Source organism: Elephas maximus, chromosome 8, assembly GCF_024166365.1.
Source record: "Elephas maximus indicus isolate mEleMax1 chromosome 8, mEleMax1 primary haplotype, whole genome shotgun sequence".
NCBI lineage: Eukaryota > Metazoa > Chordata > Mammalia > Proboscidea > Elephantidae > Elephas > Elephas maximus.
Genome location: NC_064826.1, coordinates 18,429,053 through 18,442,721, shown reverse-complemented (window position 1 = coordinate 18,442,721; position 13,669 = coordinate 18,429,053). Strand labels below are relative to the sequence as shown.

Genomic DNA, 13,669 nt, shown 5'->3' with positions numbered 1-13,669 from the left:
TATCAAGGAGGCGTATAGATCTTCATTTTCCCTATAGGAAATCATTCCAGTTACTCAGAATGGCCTTAATGTTATTCATGGCCTAGATTAACTTGTTTATTTCTAAATTTTCATTATTTTAATTATTTTATCAGTGACTGAAGTAGGTTTTAGTTTATTTTTGGGTTTTTTTTTTGGCGGTTGTCATCATGATCATCATCTTTGTGCCTGTTATCAGTAAAATAATGGCCGGCTACCAGATGTATCCCAAACAGTGGTTCTTTGCCCTCTCCATTCTCCAGAATGTGGGTTCTGAGTTGATGGTAAACTTCTAATAAATCTCTTCAGAAGGATATTTTTTTTATTTTTAGAAAAGGATGCTTGTATGCGTTCTTCCATTTTCAGAGAGGATTCTACAATGGAGAAGCAACAAGGAAAACAGTTTTCAGCCAGAATAGCACATTTTGTATTAACTGTACTACTGAGCTTCGAAAATACTCATGTCATTCATTTAACAGATATGTATCAAGTCCCTATAATATGCCAGACATTTTCAAGGCACATTGGATATATCAGTGAACCCAAAAAGATCCCTGCCCAGGAGGTCCTTAAATCCTAGTCGGGGGAAGCAGGGAAAGAGACAATACACGATAAACATTAAATAAGCAAGTTATTGCATGGTAGGGTTTGATTCAGTACTATGGAAAAATCAAGAGCTAAAAGGGTTAAGGGAAATCAGAAGTATAAGGGGTGAGACAGGATTATGTACATAGAAATTCCTATGTACTCTAGAAAAAGTCTACTAGAATAAGTGAATTTAGCAAGGCTGCAGGATACAAAGCCAATAGAAAAAAAAATTTTTTTTTATTCTAGCAATGAACAATTGTAAAATGAAAATTGAAAACGTACTATTTATATTAGCAGCAAAAATATTAAATATGTAATAAAGCCAGTAAAAAACCAAACTCATTGCCGTCGAGTCAATTCCAACTCATAGTGACCCTATAGGACAGAGTAGAAGTGCCCCATAGCGTTTCCAAGAAGCAACCGGTGGATTCAGACTGCTAACCTTTTGATTAGCAGCCAGGTTCTTAACTACTGTGTCACCAGGGCTCCGGGTAATAGTAAGTATTTAAAAAATTAAAAGAAGACCTAAATAAATGGAGAGATATACTGTTTTATGAATTGGAAGACTAAAAATTGTTAAGATGTCTCTTTTTTCCCAAATTGGACTTTAGTGCAGTCTCTGTCGATAGTACAGCAAGTTGTTTTTTGTTTGTTTGTTTTTTAGGAAATAGACAAACTGATTCTGAAATTTATATGGAAAGCAAAGGATCTAGACTAACTAAAGCAGTCTTGAATAAGAACAAAGTTGGACATCTTAACACTACCTGATTTCAAGACTGTGTAAAGCCACAGGAATCTAGACATTGTAATACTATTTTAAGGACAGACAAATAGATCAATAGAACAGAAGAGACCAGAAGTAGAAGACCCACATATGTGTGGTCAGTTGGTTTTTATCAGGATGCCAAGTCCGATGGAGAAAGGAAAGCTTCTAACAGGTGGAGCGGAATAACTGAATATCTCCACCCCTATCTTACTCTCTACACAAAAATTAAGATAGATCATGGATCTACATATAAAACTCTGAACAATAAAAGTTCAAGAAGAAAGCATAGGAAAATATCTTCACAACACTGGGATATTGCTTAGACAGGACACAAAAAGCCCTGATCAGAAAAAACTTGATAAACTGGACTTCATCAAAATTAACATTTCTGTTCATCTAAAGACATTATCAGAAAATACATAGGCAAGCCACACACTGAGCAATAATTGCAGTAGATTTTATCTGACAAAGGAGTAATACCCAAAATGTATAAAGAACTTCCTTTTTTTTTTTTTTTTAACACTTCCTTTTATCTCTTTTTACCCTCTTTCTTAGATAGTTCAAGAATATTTGTTCATTTTCTGACATTCCAAGGACCGTTAATCAGGGCTTACAAATGTTAGGGTGATTAATACCCTGAAATAAAAGCTGCAAGTATAGATGCAAAATAGTGTAGCAGCCTCAAGCCTTAGAGAGTGCCAGGTAACCCCACTGAGAGACGCTATGTGCGAGCTCGTCCTCTTATTCTTTTCTGTAATTTGTCTTTTCCAGCACCAGCAGTCAAGATACAGATATATAGTTCTCCTAAGTTTTTACTTTTTATCAATTCATTAAATTACTAGTGCTGCAATAGTTTCGTCTTACTCTGTTTTGTCATTTTTGAGTTACATTATCTGTTTCAAACTGACTTTAGCTAGCCTGGGAATCTAATCAGCATTTATAACGTTATTTCCACGTAAGAAAGACCTTTGAGTTTTCACAATATAATTATACAGGATACGGAATCATAAGCTTAAGGTTGTAATTTAGGAATGGCGTATACATAATAACCATGCTTTTTTTCAGAGTTTGATTTACATAGCAGACACATCAGGAGTTTTACAGTGACGTGTTTCTATTTTTGAAGTGAGAATGCATATATACTAAAGATTTGTAACTGTGCCCAGGACACTGGAGACCTGTTGTTTTTTAATAAATACATGCTTTAATTAATTTTTTTAATAAATTAATTCCAAGATAATAATATGGTAATAGCAGTCCGATAGAAAGGTCACTACTTTCTTAAGCCCAAATGTGCCGTTCTTCTTGCTATTTGGCGAATAGACCTATGCCGAGACATACACTGGCTAATAAAGGATCAAAGTTACAGAAGTTATTTTTCTCCAGGGTGCTTAGCAAGCTGATTTGCTTCTGTTTTTTTCTTTTACAGTTTCAGCTCCTAGCGTCAGCTCTGTTCAGATCTGGTTCTGACTTTACAGCTCTAGGTAAGTATTCCAGTGTATTTACCCAGACAGCTGTCCAGCCATTTGGGAGGTTGGATTTTGGTTTCTTTTAAATGAAACATCAGAGCAGATGTTCATCTACCAAACAAAGTTTCACAGTTGCATACGTAATGATTATTTTCTAAGCATCAGTCACCAGTTCATAGATTACCTTGCAGCTCCAAGTCTATCAAGTGCTATGTGACATGTAAACAGACGGCAGTACAAGCATGATCAAAATAATTTGTATAGCATTGCTTTGGAGTGCAAGCTCCACTACTGATGTACTTTCTGAGAGGTAATACTTGTTGGTTGAACGGTTTTTCCTCTTAGTTTATCCTTTTGGAAATTGTATGGTGTCAAGAGAATGGCGACAGGGGAGGCAATGGAACAAATGTTTTGAGAGGGAATTTCCAACTTAACCTCTTGTCATTATATCACACAATGAATTCATATTAACCCCATTGATACCAATACTATTATTATTTGCCTTATAATTGAGCAATGGTATTGAAATTTTCTAGTATATGTAATATAAATACTACTGTTTATCTTTGGAATAAAATAGCACTTTGGGATATCAGTTTAATTTCTTCATTGTTTGTCCTTCTTGTCTCTTAAAACTGAACTGTACCTTAGAGAAAAAAATAAAGTACACATAATTCTGGTGCTTTTTATGGGATGGGAAAGAATAGCAGTGTTCCTTCAAGTCCTTCTTTTTCCATAATAAGTGATTGGGGCTCCTCTACCAATCAAGGCGACTCCAGTCTGAAGTTTCTAACTTACGAATATGTAAGATTTCACAGGGCAAGGCTGAGATGACTGCTATAAAAAACGACTCCAGTAGGTCCTAAGAATTTTGATATGGCTTACCATTATTCTGTACGCTCAAGGCTTTTAAAAAAAGCCTTCAGGCTGCTGAAACTCTCAATACTATGATGACGGAGAATCTAGATGTAGGCACTGGTTTAGAAAGTTCATGCTCTTCTGAATTCTATCATTTGAGACAAAGATTTTGTGATACATGCAATGAGAGCCTGGCACGTAGGTATTCAGTCCCAATGAATGCATGTTATATATGGATACCACAGCCCAAGGACATTATTTTTTTGGTGGGTAGTACTGAAGTATCTCTGGCTGACTTATTTTTAGCCTTTAGAACAAGAATTTCTTGATAGTAGTTTAAATATGTTAGGGTGGTGTCAGCAAATACGTTACCTTTAGCCAACTGCTTTCCTCTGTCTCAGCTCTAGTCACTGCCAGCTAATATATTTTCTGAAGAACCATTTGTTTTACTTGGATTCTAAATGTTAAACCTCAAGAAACACAACAGAGAAAAGGACAAAGAGGAAAAAATACCGCGAGGGGAGCTTTCCTACCTTGTCAGAGGGAAGCAGTATAGTTTAGTAGTTAAAAGGTTAGAATTCAGCATAGTGGTTAAAAGTCAGAGTCTAGATTCAGTTACCAGCTCTGTCACTTGCTTATTTTAAAAGTGACCTTGAGCAAGTTATAACCTTCCTAATCATCACTTTCTTCACTTATGAAATAGAGTTAATGAGAGTACTTACCTGAAAATGTTGAGAGAATTAAATGAAATAATTATGGTAAACATTTAGCAAAATACAACACTTAGTAAGTGCTCTACTCACCAAAAAAAAAAAAACAAACAAACACGCTATATCATCAAATCAATTCCAACTCACAGCAACCCTCCCTCCTTCAGAAATGCAGTCTTCTTTACAACATTCATGAATCTGAATGAAGAGTAAATTTAGGTTGTGTGTTAATTTTAATAATAAATTACATACATTATTTGTAAACAAAAATTTTTCATAAGGCTTAATACAGCTGTTTAGAACCCCTGGTTATTGTTCTCATCCATTTTCTGTCAGATTCTTTGACCATCACCCCATTTAGAATTGAAATCAGGTAGGTTATTTCTCATACTTTTCATTATATAGATGAATCATTTCATTTTTTAAACTTTAAAAAAAGTTGTCTTCAACCAAACTCTGACTGACTCCGGTCTTAATTAGTCAATCTATATTAACCTCTTATAGTTGTCATTAGGTGCCATTGAGCCGATTTTCAACTCATAGCAACCCAATATGACAGTAGAACTGCCCCATAGGGTTTTCTAGGCTTTAATCTTTACAAGAGCAGATTGGCACCTCTTTTCTCTCGCAGAGCCACTGGGTGGGTTCAAACCACCAACCTTTTGGTTAGCAGCTGAGTGCTTAACTGTTGCACTACCAGGATTCGTTATATTAACCTTTGGTGAGAATTAAATAATAAAGTATTTGCTAATATTATATGCAATATTTTAAAGAATCAGAAAGTGTAAAAGTGATTTACAAACAGCTGGCATTATCTTTGTTTTTATTATCATCCCCTTTTATATATGAGGAAACTGAGCACAGAGAGGCTACACTAACTTGCCAGGTACAGTGCAAGGGAATGGCAAAACCAGGATTTAAACCCCAGCAGTGTGGTTGCAGAGCTCATTCTCTAAACAACTGAACTGTACTACCATTATATACCACTATTCTGGCAGTTTGTTGTACTGTGGTGTCTTGTATATTGTTGTGATGCTGGAAGCTATGCCACTGGTATTTCAAATACCAGCAGGGTCACCCATGGTGGACAGGTTTCAGCAGAGCTTCCAGCATCTTCTTCCTAAAACAGACTATGAAGAAGGATCTGGCAAGCTACTTCTAAAAAAAATTGGCCAGTGAAAACATTATGAATAGCAGCGGGACATTGTCTGATAAATAGTGCTGGGAAGATGAGCCCCTCAAGTTGGAAGGCACTCAAAATATGACCAGGGAAGAGCTGCCTCCTCAAAGTAGAGTAGACCTTAATGACATGGGCAGAGTAAAGCTTTCAGGGCCTTTGTTTGCTGACGTGGCATGACTCACAATGAGAAGAAACAGGTGCAAACATTTCATTAATAATCAGAATGTGGATGTACAAGGTTTGAATCTAGGAAAATTGGAAGTTAATCAGAAATGAACTGGAAAGCTTGAAGATCAATATCCTAGGCATTAGTGACCTAGTGAACTGAAATGGACTGGTATTGGCCATTTTGAATCAGACAATCATATGGTCTACTATGCTGAGAATGACAAATTGAAGAGGAACAACATCGCATTCATTGTCAAAAAGAACATTTCAAGATTTATCCTGAACTACAATGCTGTCAGTGATAGGATAGTATCCATATGCCTACAAAGAATACCAGTTAATACAACTATTATTCAGATTTACGTACCAACCACTAATGAAGAAATTGAAGATTTTTGCCAACTTCTGCGGTCTGAAATTAATCAAACATTCATCAAGATGCATTGATAATTAGTGGTGATTGGAATGCAAAAGTTGGAAGCAAAGAAGGATCAGCAGGAAAATACGGCCTTGGTGATAGAAACGGCACAAGAAATCGCATGATAGAATTTTCTAAGACCAACAACCTATTCATTAGAAATACCTTTTTTTTCAGCAACATAAATGGCAACTATACACATGGACCTCACCAGATGGAGTGCACAGGAATCAAATTTTGACTGCATCTATGGAAAGAGACAGTGGAGAAGTTCAATGTCATCAGTTAGAACAAAGCCAGGGGAGAACTGCAGAACAGACCAGCAATTGCTCGTATACAAGTTCAAGTTGAAGTGAAGAAAATTAAAACAAATCCACAAGCACTAAAGTACGACCTTGACTATATCCCACCTGAATTTAGAGACCATCTCAAGAATAAATTTGACACATTGAACACTAATGACCAAAGACCAGACAAGTTGTGGAATGACATCAAGGACAACATACATGAAGAAGTCAAGAGGTCATTAAAAAGGCAGGAAAGAAAGAAAAGATCAAAATGAATGTTAGAAGAGACTGAAACTTGCTCTTGAATGTAGAATAGCTAAAGCTAATAGAAGAAATGATGAAGTAAAAGAGATGAACAGAAGACTTCAAAGGGCAGCTCGAAAAGACAAAGTATTATAATGAATGTGCAAAGACCTGGAGCTAGAAAACCAAAAGGGAAGGACATGCTTGGCATTTCTCAGGCTGAAAGAACTGAAGAAAAAATTCAAGCCTCAAATTGCACTATCAAAGGAATCTATGGGCAAGATATTGAATGATATAGGAAGCATCAAAGGAAGATGAAAAGAATACACAGAGTCACTGTACCAAGAGGAATAGGTCAATGTTCAGTCATTTCGGGAGGCAGCATATGATCAAGAATCGATGGTATTGAAGAAGGCCCAGCTGCACTGAAGGCATTGGCAAAAAAATGAGGGTCCAGGAATTGACGGAATACCAACTGAGATGTTTCAACAGACAAATTCAGTGCTGGAAACCTCACTCTTCTATGCCAAGAAATTTGGAAGACAGCTACCTGGCCAACCGACTGGAAGAGATCCAAGAGTCTGGAAGTTATCAAACAATATCATTAATATCACATGCAAGTAAAATTTTGCTGAAGATAATTCAAAAATGGTTGCAGCAGTACAATGACAAGGAACTGCCGGAAGTTCAAGCTGGATTCAGAAGAAGATGTGAAACAAGGGATATTGTTGCTGATATCAGATGGATGTTGGCTGAAAGCAGAGAATACCAGAAAGATGTTTACCTGTGTTTTATTGACTATGCACAGGCATTCAACTGTGTGTATCATAACAAATTATGGGTAACACTGCGAAGAACGGGAATCCCAAAATATTTAATTGTGCTCATGCAGAGCTGTACATAGACCAAGAGGCAATCGTTCAAACAGAACAAGGGGATGCTGCACGGTTTAAATTCAGGAAAGGTGTGTGTCAGGGTTGTATCCTTAATAATCCGAGAAGCTGGACTACATGAAGAACGGGGCATCAGGATTGGAGGAAGACTCATTTACAACCTGCACATGCAGATGACGCAGCCTTGCTTGCTGAAAGGGAAGAGGACTTGAAGCACTTACTGTTGAAAATCGGAGACTCCAGCCTGCAGTTTGGGTTACACCTCAGCGTAAAACAAAAATCCTCACAACTGGACCAATAAGCAACATCATGATAAATGGAGAAAGGATTGAAGTTGTCAAGGGTTTCATTTTACTTGGATCCACAATTAACACCTGCAGTCAAGAAATCAAACAACCTATTACATTGGGCAAATTTGCTGCAGAAGACCTCTTTCAGATGTAAAAAAGCAAAGATGTCACTTTGGGAACTAAAGTGCATCTGACCCAGGCCATCATATTTTCAGTCACCTCGTATGTATGCAAAAGCTGTAGAAGAATTGATGCTTTTGAGTTATGATGTTGGCAAAGAATATTGAATATACCATGGACTGCCAGAAGAACAAACAGATCTGTCTTGGCAGAAGTGCAGAAAGAGTGCTCCTTAGAAAGAAGAATGCTGAGACTTCGTCTCACATACTTTGGACATGTTTTCAGGAGGGATCAGTCCCTGGAGAAGGATATCATCCTTGGTAAAGTAGAGGGTCAACAAAAAAGAGGAACAACCTCAAGGAGGTGAATTGACACAATGGCAGCAACAGTGGGCTCAAACATAGGAAAAATTGGGAAGATTTTTTTTTTTTTTTTTATGGCTCAGGACGGGGCAGTGTTTCGTTCTGTTGTATATAGGGTTCCTATGAGTCAGAATCGACTCGATGGCACCTAACAGCATGACAACACACTACCACGAACTTTCCAAGGTTCCACTACTCTGAGCATTTAATCTGTCACTTCATTTTATGGTGGACATAAAGTGATAGATAGATAACTTCATGATTAGGAGCGTGAGGTTTACCATCAGTCCAACCTTTTGGTCCTTGCTCTGCCGTTTAAATAGTCATGTTTCTATGGATACTCTGGATGAGTTTCCCAGACTTCTGCCCCTTTTTAAATGTGTTGTTTAAAAAAAAAAAAATCAAATACAGAAAGAGCTTAAGATTCTCATTGAATGACTTCTTTAGTCTCTATCCCCTCTTCTAAGGTGTAACCACCCATATCTGCTATATCTGGCAGAGTTTTACAACACAGAGACACACATGCATGCGCACGCACACGCACACACACAGCCATGCCCAGCATATCCATAGCATATATATATATATATATATATATGGAAACCTTGGTGGTGTAGTGGTTAAGTGCTACAGCTACTAACCAAAGGGTTGGCAGTTCGAATCCTCCAGGCGCTCCTTGGAAACTCTGTGGGGCAGTTCTGCTCTGTCCTGTAGGGTCACTATGAGTCGGAATCGATGGCACTGGGTTTGGGGTTTTTTTTTGTTTTATATATATGCATAATACATTTTCACACACACTCATAAAAATGTATAGTTTTGTGTACGCTGGTTTTATTTTTTACATAATGTAAAACCATTTACTCTGCAACATAATGTGGTGTTTGTTCTTTTACTTGATGTGGCTTAGAGATATTTCCATGAAATTACACTAGATCTATCACATTCTTATTAAGGGATACATAATATGTCCTAAAATGGGAGTACCATGACTTAGCCATTTATCTGATGATGGTGTTAGTTTCCGTTTCCTCATTGGCAAAATGCAGGATAAAAATAAAAGGTGTTCATCTGAGTGTTAAATGAGCTTATTTAGCATGTTCCCTGCAACTTAATAAGCACTCCATGAATATTTGTTAATAAAAATAAATGGGTTTGAAGCACACATTGCATCTCTTCCCTCTGTAGCTTATTAAATTACTGAATTTCTCTAATCTTAGTAGTCTCATCTGAAAGTGCAGTTTATGATAACTACATTGACTTTTTGTGACAATGAAATGTGGTCATACATTAAGCACCTAGCACACAGTAGCAGCTCAGCGGTTCATTCCCTTCCAAATCATTTGATCTCATGAAAATCATGTTACTTCATTGTAGCACTATTATATAATATCTTCTCTTTTAAAATATACCATGAAATTTTTACAGATTTAGAAAATGAAATTAATGGAGGGAAAAAACCCTAAAGATGGTAGAAACAAAGAAACTTGTTTATCAAATTGGTTTTATAATCACACAAAAGGAAAAAAAAGAGCTGAGCCTTTTTTAGTGCAGTGCTTTGAGTGTGTACTCTTAGTGGGATATGTTCTAAAAACAAATTTTGAGGTTTTCCTTGGTAATGGTATGGGTATAGTAATTCCACAACTTGTTTTGTGTCTGTTTTATGTTGATCAAATGAGTAAAAATAATGAAGTTGCTGGGAGTCAGAGTTCTTTTAAGTGGGAAAAAGGAGATAGAAATATGGAATGGAGTAAGGAGAGGATGAATTCTGTGGTTCTGTTATTTTTTTTTAATTGGAATTCACAATGAAAGTATGTGTGTGTGTAATGGCCTAGGCACAACCAGAAATGAGCACAGCTGATGGGCTAAATGCCATTCTCCACTGAGAGGAATTTGGACTCCTTAGCCAAATGGCTGATTCCAGAGCTGTGTAAAGATGAGCTGTGCCTGAAAGTAAGGAAGTGCTTAAAAACTAATGGGGACATTTCAGAAGACACAGCAGCCAGCCTGAAGGAGCTCTCACTGGCCAAACTAGGACAGTCTAAGTATCACAATGAAAAATGACAGTAATGAGTAAGAACACATTGGACAAAAAATGAATCCATGGGTACATATTGACGCAAACAAGTAAATAAAATGGTAGGAGGAAAAGAAAAAGCTCTTTACAATAGAATGCCAGCCAATACATGTAGAAGGAATGGAAGAGTTAGAAAGTCTCTATCATTTTCCAGTAGTTGTTTCAGGCAGGACTGATCAGTCAGTGCAAAAAGCACTGAGTATAGGTCTCTTGGGGACACAGGATATTTACAGCCTCAAGCCCTCTTTCTCTACCAAACCAAACCCAGTGCCATCGAGTCGATTCCGACTCATAGCGACCCTGTAGGACAGAGTAGAACTGCCCCATAGAGTTTCCAAAGAGCGCCTGGTGGATTTGAACTGCTGACCCTTTGGTTAGCGGTAGCACTTAACCACTATGCCACCAGGGTTTCCCTTTCTCTACCATAGCTTTTTAATTACAAAGGTGGAAAAGGGCACCTTTATAGTGAAGAAACCTGGCATACACCAACTTAACCAGGGATCAAAGAATGTTCACATCATCAATATTGGGACAGACTGATACCCCATGCCTTCTGAGGTGATGCACTGAGAAGGACACAGTGTCACTTACTTAGTGTTCTTGCCAAAGCTCTATAACCTGAATCTAATCATGAGGAAACAGACAACCCAAAATGAGCACAGTCAACTACACAAATGTTCTGAACTCTTCGAACATAATAGTATCATAAAAGACAAAGGCTGAGAAACTGTTCCAGACTCCAGACTAGAGACTTGAAAACTAATTGCGGTGTGTAATCTTAGATTGGATTTAGATCAGTGGGGGAAATGATAAAAGAAGAATATTGGGACATCAAAAAATGTTTAAATTTCCTGAATAATTAAATAGTAGGTGTTCTTATCCTTGTTAGGTGAAATGAGCTCAAGTATTTAGGGGTGAAGATGTCCACAATTTACTCTCAAGTGGTTCCACAAAAACATGAGTGGTGTGTAGATAGATAGATAGATGGGTAGATGGACAGACGGACAGTGTCAAGAGAGAGGGAAGGGAGTGGGGAAGGAGAGAGGGAGGAATGAGAATGCTTATGGCAAAATTCTTAACAGTCGATGAATCTAGGTGTAGGATATAGGTGTGTTTATTGTACTATTCTTAGAAGTTTTTCTGTAGGTTTGAAATTTCCAAAATAAAAAGTTGAGAACACAGCAATTTAGAAAACCCAGACAAGTATGAAACAGGAAAAAATAATACTTATAGTCCCACCATTTAAAGATAAACTTTATTAATATTTTGGAGTATTTTCTTCTATTCATTTCTATGATATGATAGTAGGCTTTGCTAAATCAGCTCAAAGGAGTAAACACATTTGCCCTCAAGCTGAAAATAGTAATAATAATAGGGCAGAGTCATAGAAGCTTCACAGACACATCCAAACGCCCTGAGGGAGCAAGCTACTGGGCTGAGGGTTAAGGACCATGTTCTCGGGGGACATCTAGCTCAACTGGCGTAACATAGACTATAAAGAAAATGTTCTACATCTGACCGTGGTGAGCAGCAACTGATCTTAAAAGCCTGTGAGCGGCCATCCAAGATATATCTATTGGTCCCATCCTGGCAGGAGCAAAGGAGAATGATGAAAACCAAAGACACAGGAGCAAGATTAGTCCAAAGGACTAATGGACCACAACCTCCACCAGACTGAGCCCAGAACATCTAGATGGTACCCAGTTAATATTACCAACTACTCTGGCAGGGATCACAATAGAAGGTCCACGACAGAGCAGGAGAAAAATGAAGAACAAAATCCAAATTCACACACACACACACACATGAAAACAGGCTTGCTGGTCTGACAGAGACTGGAAAAACCCTGAGAATATGGCTCCTGGATATGCTTTTAACTTAGAACTGAAGTCACTCCTGAAGTTCACCCTTCAGCCAAAGATTAAACAGGTCTGTAAGGCCAGCAATAACACACATGAGGTACTTGCTTCATAGTTCAGTTATGTATATATATGAGACTGATGTGCACACCACCCCAAAAGGAAAGACGAGAAGACAGTAAGAGGGAGGAAAACTGGAGAAATAGAAACAGGGAACCCAGGGTGGAGAAGGAGAGGGTGTTGACACATTGCAGGGCTGACAGCCAATGTCACGTAACAATTTGCTCTGTAAACTTTCACCTAAATCACAAAAAAAAGAAAAAATAATAAATTTTTTTAAAAAAGGAATGTGGTTTTCTTGAAGCATTGTTTATTTTCCTTCCAGGAAACAGGTATCCTTGACAATTTTCTGTTCTGTTCCTGTTCTTTGCAAGATTAAAAAACATATTGAATTTAAAACTATTTTAAGTTGAGTGGCAATTGAGAGTCTTCACTGAACATCATGGCATATATAACTTTTTATGGCTCTATTTCTGTTTTTAATGACAATAATAGGGCTCTCGTGTCTCAGTTATCTATCGCTGGGACAGGGAAAGTCAAAAGACTAGTTTACGTATCTTACTTATTTACATACCTCATGCTTGCATAAGAAAATTGAAGCAGCTGGGATCAGTGCACCAGCTGACCAAAAGAAAGAGACATCTCATAGAATATTCCTTTGACTGTAGTGAACTTGAAAATTAAATGTTTAATAGAGATTAAAGGGAGGAAAATCTTCAAGAATGTAATCCATTTCTAATATCCATCTTGATAAAAGTTCATTGCTGTTTCTCACATAACGTGTGCCTAGCATAGAGCCCAGCATGTGAGCCCATAAAAGTTGGTATTGACCATATGCCAGGTGCCATTCTACATACTGGACATGTGTTAGTTCCCTGCATCCATCTGTGTTTCACTCAGTTCTTTAAGACCCTTTCCAGCTCTCAGGGTCTTGATCATTTTAGGCCTCTTTCTAAAGATTCTTTTAATTTGAGAACTTTTTTTAATCAGTCAGGAGCATTAAAGTTAGAAAACAGTGACATTTTCTCAGTGGACTAGAGAGAAAAAAGCATGTAAGGAATAGAAGGGAAAGCACTATTAGTTACTGAAGTGTCAGTCATTCTGCTAAGTGCTTCTCATGTCATTGTATTTAATCTGCAAAATAACCCTTTGAATAAACAGGATTATCACGCATTTCCAGCTGAAGAAACAGTTCCAGAAAGGCTGAGTAATTTATACATAAGATCACACCACTGCCAGATAGTAGAACTGGGGTCAGAATCCGTGTCTGTCCGATTTTACAGCCTGCTTTGGTTGCGGTGTTGGT

General features: G+C 37.5%; 1 protein-coding gene across 5 annotated transcripts in view; it reads left to right on the top strand.

The window, feature by feature from the left end:
• The window catches only part of MKLN1 (muskelin 1), a 363,210-nt gene that overhangs the window by 339,567 nt on the left and 9,974 nt on the right, over window positions 1–13,669 (top strand). For all 5 annotated transcript variants that reach the window (XM_049893182.1, XM_049893181.1, XM_049893185.1 and 2 more), the window contains one exon: window positions 2,802–2,856. In XM_049893182.1, coding sequence (XP_049749139.1) covers window positions 2,802–2,856 — 55 coding nt within the window. The remainder of the gene's footprint in view (window positions 1–2,801; window positions 2,857–13,669) is intronic.